We start from the raw sequence: 9,408 nt of genomic DNA on the forward strand, positions 1-9,408 counted from the left end.
CCCGGAAAAGAAGCACGCACATGCGCACTCATCGTGTTCTGACATATTTCTTTGATTTCGTATCACTTTTTTTTTCAATATTCGCATCAAAATGTTTTTTATTTCATTGCATTGTCATTTTCATACCTGGTGTTGTTCATAGTGTAACAATAATCAGTTCTTTTATAGCTTATTACTCCGTTGCCCTTGGTGAATATGAAGCTAAAATGGCGACCAAAACTCCATCTGTCAAAACGAAAAGAAGATGATGTTTCAGTGTAATATGATGTTCTCCCATTGCCATTTTGGGAATCATTTGACATGAAACAGTATCGATTACGAATCATGTCATGTATTGTTTGGACTACAGTTATGAAACGTTTTCGACCGAAGATTGTGCCAGTTTTTGTCTGTGATATTTTGGCCTGCACCCACGACAGGTAAAAGTTCGTGATAGTTCACTGCAATGCAAATGTTTGAAATATATTTGTGAAATGTCGGACCAGGAATCCGTCACTGAATCTGGTACGGATACTGACGAATATGATGATGATGATGAATTTCAAAACTCAGAATACCATTTCGCTCATTGTGTAATTCCCGATGAAGAAGGAAAAAAGCAGGAAGTAAATTCATCCAAAGTAAATTTACTTGATGCTTTGCTGGAGTCAAGTGAAGATGGGTTGTACCCACGTTACAAAGTGCATAACATTTATTCAGATGATTGGGATGAATCAGTGACTGGATGGAAGGACGTCGTCCCAAATCCAAAATATCACACACAAAAAAAACGGCGAAAAAATGTGGAATCAGGACATTACAAAGTTGCAAGCTCTGGAGTTAAGAGTATTGCTGATGTGAAAAGGGAAGAACATGAGACACGAGCTGTGTGGAAATCTAATGTCGAACCTGTCACCTACAGATATGTTCAGAATAATGGCCAGTATCGGTTGCATAAATTTTGCAAAGAGGACAGAGACTGGTATACTGTGAGAAGGAAAAATGCAGAAAGAGTCTCACCTTCATTGAAGACCAGGTACATGCAAAGGGAAATAAAACGACAGCTGAAAAAGGATTTCTGTAGAAAGTCAGTTCCAGATGAGAGTGATTCACAAGGTAATCACACTAAAAGATCCCAAAGTACCAATTCTGAAGGACATAGGAGAAGAACATCATCAGCATATTCCAGCTTGATGAAGAGTGCTAGTGATTTATATATAGAAAACATATCGTCCCGTCTGGATGAACTTGACCAAGAAATTAAGAGGGATTCTCAGCTTAGGAAAAGCCAGGATGAGCAAAGTAGAATGTTTCCTTATAATTTAATGAAAGGGAAACATAACTCGAAATTGAGAGACACTTCCGCAAGAGCTTCAGATGATACACAGAGTGCTTTCATCATCACTCCAGTTGGACGTCAGGATGCTTTAAGGCCACTTGAAAAGATTACACCGCAGCAGCGAATGAAAGAAGATTTGGTGAGATTCCCGGAACAGACACAGCAAGAATGTGGAGGCGGTGATACTTGCGAAAATGACAATCAACCCCGAAAACAAAGTGGAGATCATTCTGATGCTGATGTTGATAGACTTCGGATTTTGCCTCTTTCAGAAACATCTAATGCATACATTGGTCAGATTATAAAAGGCAAACAGGAGAGTTCAAGCGTCCTTGGAACATCAAAACTGCCACTTGGAAAAAGAATTGGAAGTCGTGGTGTGACGTCAGTGGTTGTAGATAATGTTGGTCTCAGTGATCAAGAGAGGAGTACTCACCATTCTAGAAGTAGAAACATCCATGACCCGAACTTGCCAGAGATTGCAGGGCGAAGACTAGAAGTTGCAGTTACAAATTTCAGATTCCTTTAGATATGCGTAATCCTGACTACTTTATCGTCATAATCTAACAAGATTAAGGCCATCAAGTCAGGTTTAAGTTGGGTGGTTGAAAAATATGAACTAAATTGTCAGGAATTTCCTGGATCTCCATTGAAATAAATAATTGTGATAGAAAGGACATGATAGCTGTATTCAGAATATATATCTATATCATGTACATGGTAGGACGCTAATATACATCTATCTTTTGGTTCATTGCATTACTCTGGTCCACAATACGAGTACTGTTATCCCAACCATACTGTACTCAGTAATCAGTGACCTCCATGTATAAAAGTATGGCATATGAACATCATTTGTAAAACTCTTTTCTACTGGTATGTACAAAAAGTCTCAAGCCACAGATTAAATCAAGTCTACAAAAACGATTAAATTTGAAATTCTATTTCTTAAGTTGAGTATATAGGCAGCCACTTGACACTGATATCGTGTAAGCTTTATGTGTTGGTATGTTACCCTTTCCATTTTCAGTTTCAAGTTCATGGCAAATTATTGACATTCTTCCTCAAGTTTCATGTTCAGAATGTTGCGATGATTTTAATTGTGTTCATGATGCTATGCAGCCAAGTGTTTATGGCTTTCTCAATATTCATGATCATAATGGATGTGGAGACTGTCCATTTGTTTTGATGTCAAGAATGTGAAGATGCATGTTCATGATGTGTTAATTACCAATGTACATGATCTCAAGATGCATGTTCATGGAGGCCCCAAGCTCATGTGTTCATGACCAATGTTCATGAACTCAAAATGCATGTTCATTATAATGGAGGTCCCATTCTCATGATGTGTTAATGACCAATGTTCATGAACTCAAGATGGATGTCCATGATCACGGAGGCCCCCATGTTCATGATGTGAATACCCAATGTTCATGAATGTCTGAAATGTTAAGATGCATGTTCATGAAATTATAAAGATTGCCTTCCTCTCTTGTGATGCAGGAACATTTCAAGGCGGTTGTGTTTTCTTGTGTGACGACCGCAGTTCCTGTTCAGTCCGACATTTATGACATTGTCAAGTTGCATTCATCAGCTGTTCATCTTGTTCCTCATCATCTGTTTCTCCTGTGCTACAAGTCAATCACGTCCATTGTGATGAGTCGCCACTTTTCATCAGTGCCTTCCAAGGGAGTCATTACAACAGGACTGTGTGCAAAAATACTACCAGGACTTCCCTTATTTAGGCCCACGCGTAATTACACTCATGGACCTAAAAATGGAAATAGTTCTGTATTTAGGCCCATGAACTTAACTTCGGATATTTATTTTGGAGTGATCTTCCTTAAGTTAATAACTTCCTCCCTTCGTCTTCGAAAGTTGATATGCGGCAAGGCACTACACAAGGCAAATCCTAATGTGCATTCAACAGCATGTCTGGTTCAAAGTTAGGTGAGGTGAAATTGGGTTTAACGTCGCGTCCAAGATTATTGCACTTATATAGCGACGTGCATGCACGTGTGTGTGTGGCTGCTTGTACTAGACCGTACTGATGCCGATTTCTAGTGCTAGCCCACTGAGATACCATGCCGCAGTTTAACATGAATGCCCCACTCAGACACAGTATACTGACTCCGAGCCGACCAGTCCTTGTTTTAGCCCCTTAATGCCGAGCGCCAGACAGAGTAACAACAAGTACCATCTTTTAACGTCTTTTGGTATAATGCGGCCGGGGATCGAACCCTGGACCTTCCGCTCTCCGGGCGGACGCTTTACCACTAGACCACGGAGGCGGTCCCCTATTTAGGTAAGAAAGCGTTAGCTTCCAAAATAAGCCCTGGGCTTAATTTCAGATAACACTTTCCGTAATTAGGCCCGGGGCTTCAATACGGGAAGTCCTGGTAATCATGTTATGTTGAAAACATTTGTGTGGATATTATGCTCACTGCCAGTAGAGACTGTTTTGCTCGGTTGAAAATCGATGGTTTTTGTGTATATGTATTATAAGCTGTTTATGAAATTGGTTTAAGAATGACCCAATAATACAGCCATTATTCAGCCTGAGTAGAATATACATGGATGAATTTTAGCTTGCAATAATGAACAGTTTTAATGGGGATTTGGTAATGTGATGCAGCCTGTACTGATGATTAACTGTGATGCTATAACAGGACCATCTTCCCGGGGCAAGAGCGTCCGCTAGCCTTTTTATCAAAGTCTTGTTTCCACCCTTGCCACATCAAGCCCACTTTCCTGTGCTAAATATGACTGGACTATCGCACATATCAATAGTCCAATCAGAGAACGTTTCACAAAATCAACACCCATGACGGGAAAGTGATTTACCGCTGTCTTTGTTGACACGAATATGTCTTTTTTTATTGTTTAAACCCCCTTCACAATTGTCTATGTTTTTGTGTCAGGGTTGAAATCACGAATGATTTCATTATCTGATCGACTAGGTCGTCGCCTATGGTAGTCGCCATCTTTGTGAAGCTATACAAGATAAGAACAGTGATCTGATTGGATATCATGTTTTCATAACAAGGGTCACAACTCATAATCTACGTGAGGTGGCGCCAGGGTCGAGCCAAGAAAAGTGGCCTTGGTATGGCAAGGGTAGAAAATAGGCTTTGATATAGGCATGTGGACACGCTTGCCTCGGAAAGAAGTAACAGGACAAACATTAGGTGTATTTCATGGCAAGAATGATGATCGTGTTATTGTGTAAGCACCATACAAGCATTCCCTACTGGTGATATACATAGAGTTTGAGGGCATATCTGTATGAAGAGTATTCACAATAGAGTAGCATTTCATATTTGATAATGTGACATGTATATTTTTACATACTGTGCTAACACTCAGAAGATACAATACCTGTGAACACTGACTTCAATATCTATTAACATACATTTGAAGAGGAACAATACACTATTTGCTACAGCAACATGATAGTACATATTTTGGGCTTCCCAAACCATGTTTTGTCTGCTGAAATGAGTAGATATTATGCATTTTGTTGACATTGAGAAACAAATGATGCTTAGAAATTAGTGTTTATTCATTAGCACTAATTTGAAAGAAGGAAATCAAAGCAATTATTTAATTATTGATATTCCCCCCTCATCCCTAATTGGCTCCTACAGGCCCGTAGTGCCAGTGTTAGGAGTGGCCTGGTTCACAGGAGAGCCACAAGCAATATCACCCCTGTGTTAGAATTGGTCTTCATCAACCCATGCTTGCCGTAAGAGGTGCCCATGCTTGTCATAAGAGGCAACTAATGGGATCGGGTGGTCAGACTCGCTGACTTGGTTGATGCATACCATCGTATCCAATGTCAGTCACTGGATTGTTTGCTCAAGACACGATTATTACCGACTGTCATATAGCTGGAATATTGCTGAGTGTGGTGATAAACAACAAACAACACAAGCAATATCAATAGAAACAGGATTCCAGTTCCATTTTTGCTATGTAACATAATATTTTGCAGTTGAATTCTTCATTTATCATGTGTACCATTCTATCCATATAGGAAGCTAGTGCCTCTATTTATACATACCCACTCTGCCTTTCACTCTAGTGAAACCCTGTATGTGCCTCACTCAGTAGAAGAAGAATCAGGGATGCACCAAGGCCCTTACTCGAACTGAAGTCCATATGCTTCCAAACTGGGGAACACTTTAACGTAGGGGGTCCATAACATTACACAAGAAGGTTTCGAAGTCAAGCAGCTTTAAATGGGGACGTTACTCAATAAATATGTAAGGAGATTGAGGAAGTTTTGATTATTGTCATTCAAAAACCACTGTTTTAGAGCTGACTGAGATAGGTTTTTTTTTTACGATCACCCTCATTATTATATAGTAGATAGGTTATCCATGTGGTAAACAAGTCTGTTAAACTTGGTATCACCATCTGATATGCAAATGAGGTCATTTTTCAGGGACTACTTTTATTACCGTAATCTCCATACGTTGATGCAGTGCCTAGATGCTAAGGACGTGTGAAGATCAGGGGTAGAATAGGTCGTCAGCAACCCATGCTTGCCGTAAAAGGCCACTATGCATGTCGTAAGAGGCACTAACAGGATCGGGTCGTCAGGCTCAATGACTTGGTTTATGCATGTCATCGTATCCCAATTGCGTGGCTCGATGTTCATGATGTCAACCACTGGATCCTCTGGTTCAGACTTGATTATTTACAGACTGCTGTCATATAGCTGGAATATTGCTGTGTTAAACAATAAACAAACAACATCATGCTTAAGAAGCTGTAGCCTAATCAGTCCCTGCTGTATTCCATGGCAAAAAAAATAAAACTTCTGTGATCAATTTTTCTAAATTTTGCCACAATATTTGGATAAATTTTGCACTCAATTTTGCAAACTTTTAAGCTTATTTTCGTGAATTTTGTAGTTTTGCACCTGTTTGACTGGTGGAAGGCATTTTTCATGGAAGGAATAGCTTACAGCAAAATATTCTGCGATGGTGGAATACAGTGGGGACTGCCCGATGTTCCCTTATGATGTGTGTGTGTTTCTGATGACAAGCATGGCTGAAAGTCATTTGCCACTACATGTGTATATCACAGAGGGGGTGGTTTACAAAGCATTGTATTAATACGCAAATACCTGGGGTCACAGTAACCCGTAACAGTTGCTATCCATCATCTTGAAGCCTTGGTGCATCACTGAAGAATTATACAACTTTTTATATCTTGTGTTCACACTCCTAACTGGGAATGCCTTGCAATACATGATTAATGAATGCCTGATAACTGAATAATGTTTATACTACTCAAAAGAAGATAAATAACACCCAACGTTTTCATATGACTATGTTAATCTGACATAGCTGTGGGTATTGCAACTCACAGCCTTCCAATTGTGGGTGTTCCTTAACTTATTTTGAGTAGTATATGTTGTATTTATATTCCACCTGAGAACAAAGTTTGTCATAAATGTAAACATTGAAGCTGAAGGCTGTTTATATGTGATACAAACTGAGAGACCAGTTTTCTTCCAATTGTTTGAGGACAAGTCTGGACAGCAATACATTTAAAGTTTTGTTTGTCTATGTTCAGAGATTTTTATTTTTTATGTTCATTTATTCACTTTATACAGTCAGTATTAACAGTATGGAATTAACATTAACACATATTTGTGCAAAAAAGGACTTGCCGATGAGCTGATTTGTATAAAACTATAAATTATTTTGTGATTCAAGTACACATACCTTAATGGATTTCAAAGTAGTACCGTATTCGACGTAATAAGCGCCCAGGGCGCTCTCAAAATTAGAAAAAGGGAGCTCTTATTATCAAGAGAAAATCTAAATATGAGCAAATCTGTGTCCCAAGATGAGTTTGTTACAGCATGTTTTTTTACTTTTTTTTATCTACGTGTAAGAAAGTCAGCTTGGGTCAAAGACTTGCCCAAGTCCCAGTCATTTGAAAAAGACTTCCCAAATACCTCTAAAATCAGTCATTTTGACACCTTAAGGCTTTACCTGTATATCATGTTAGGGTTACCTCCCATGGTAAGAGTGAGTGAGTTGGGTTTAAAGCCGCTTTTAACAGAATTCCAGTTAAATCATGGCGTGTCAGCTAAATGTGGGAGGAAAGCCCTAAGTGATGCAGGTCTCAGACGTTTACCACCTCGGTGAAACCCATGAGCACGGGTATGGTGCTGACAAACCTAGAAACATAATCGGGGCGAACCCGGATTTGAACCCACAATCATTGGTTTCTGGAGTGTCCAAGGGACACAACTCTGCGACGCCTTAGACGACTGGGCCCCCTGTAGGATGACAGTGAAGATTGCAATGTTTCTGTAGGATTACTAATACATGTAGTCAATACCTATGGTGCACATATTACATTATGAATCATATTTCAGTATGTTGATAATAGTCCAGCATTATGTTCCCTGCTCAATATGAAGTGCAGTATTGTAAAGATATTATATTCATATTATTCATATATTATTCAGAGCTGTTGATTTTATCATGTTTATCCTGATTTGAGTTTGATACACCAATCCTTTACATACAAAATATAGAATAAAATGTTACATCATACACACCATCGTTTCTTGGTTGTTTTAACAGTTTGGTTCCACAAGATGAATTGGACATTTGGAATGTCAATGCTTCAAGAGAAATATGTTTGAATTGGAAGTGTTTAGACATTTGCAACTTCACTGCCTCAGCACAAATATGTCTGAATTGGAAGTGTTTAGACATCACATAAATGTTTGATTGTAGGTTTGAATCTGGAGGGCCATGGCAGAACCTGGATGTTGTGATTCCTCAAAAAGGCTGTTATCAGTCTTGCTGTGTGATGTTGGGAATTGTCTTGCTAGAAAATGATGTTCACTTGTTGCATAATGGGAAGGACGTGTGGCCGAAGAAGCTCATTCGTGTGACGTTATGCCGTTAAATTCCCTTGCACTACCTCGTCACACTACCATCGCCAAATCTGTCCACTTACTGTATGCAATTTTGTCAATAACATTTCTGGCGATGCCTGTAAACACATCTCCCATCCGCACAGTGAAGCATAAAACGTGACTCATCACTAAACCAAACTTGTCTCGATCGCAGTTGTGGCCATACTCTGTGACCTTGACACCGTTGATGTCGCAGCCGACGATGCAGGTCCATCAAAACTACCCCTCAAACTGGTTATGTAGCACATATACCTTCAGCACGAAAACGCTCTTGGCCGATATCCTACACAATCCTGGTATTGTCGTAGTTGAAGAGGTGAGGTGAAATGGGGTTTAACGTTGCGTCCAAGATTATTGCACTTATATAGCGACGTGCATGCACGTGTATGTGTGTGTGTGTGTCTGCTTGTACTAAAACGGACTGATGCCGATTTATAGTGCTAGCACACTGAGATACCATGCCGCAGTTTAACATGAATACCCCACTCAGACACAGTATACTGACTCCGAGCCGACCAGTCCTTGTTTTAGCCCCTTAATGCCGAGCGCCAGACAGGGTAACAACAAGTACCATCTTTTAACGTCTTTTGGTATGACGTGGCTGGGAATCGAACCTCGGACCTTCCGCTCTCCGGGCGGACGCTCTACCATAAGACCACGGAGGCGGGTCGTAGTTGAAGAAGTGGCCCAAGGTGGGTCTTTCACACAAGTGACGTAGCCGTATGAATCCGTCCTGTGCTCTAGTGGTGACACATGCTCGACCGGATCCGTGTTGTCCTGTGTCTGATAACGGTTGCACAGTCTTGTAATGGTGCTTGGTGCTACTTGGTGCTACGGCCAAAGATGATTCACCTGTATGCAGTCGGCCGATGGTATTGGGCTTCCGTCAGTCGTGGCATGTTTTCGCCGTTCACTTGCTGTAAGATTGTGATGGCATGCAAATGAAAACCCAACATTTTTATAGCCCAACAAGGGATGTTGCATGTGCATATCATGTTGGTGTGTTTTGGCGCCTGGCTCTCACGTGTTTGTGTTTTTGCGATTTTTCCATCTTTTCACCAAATGTCTGCAGTACCTCATTTTTTCCACACAAAACAATCCCAATCCATGCTCATGATGTCAATCACTGGGCTGTCTG

At 40.2% G+C, this 9,408-nt stretch overlaps 1 protein-coding gene across 1 annotated transcript; it reads left to right on the plus strand.

Annotated features, from left to right (window-relative positions):
* The first annotated feature begins 14 nt into the window (after positions 1-14).
* LOC124133980 lies at positions 15-2,829 on the plus strand. The gene has a single exon (XM_046498588.2). The coding sequence runs from the start codon at positions 474-476 to the stop codon at positions 1,845-1,847; it is 1,374 nt and encodes a 457-aa protein (XP_046354544.2). The 5' UTR covers positions 15-473; the 3' UTR covers positions 1,848-2,829.
* Positions 2,830-9,408: the final 6,579 nt, after the last annotated feature.

This window comes from Haliotis rufescens, unplaced genomic scaffold (assembly GCF_023055435.1).
Source record: "Haliotis rufescens isolate VD_foot unplaced genomic scaffold, xgHalRufe1.0.p SCAF_17, whole genome shotgun sequence".
Lineage (NCBI taxonomy): Eukaryota > Metazoa > Mollusca > Gastropoda > Lepetellida > Haliotidae > Haliotis > Haliotis rufescens.

What these genes read in the sequence shown, in the direction of transcription:
- LOC124133980 (XM_046498588.2), top strand. Translation starts at nt 474, where the DNA reads ATGTCGGACCAGGAATCCGTCACTGAATCTGGTACGGATACTGACGAA.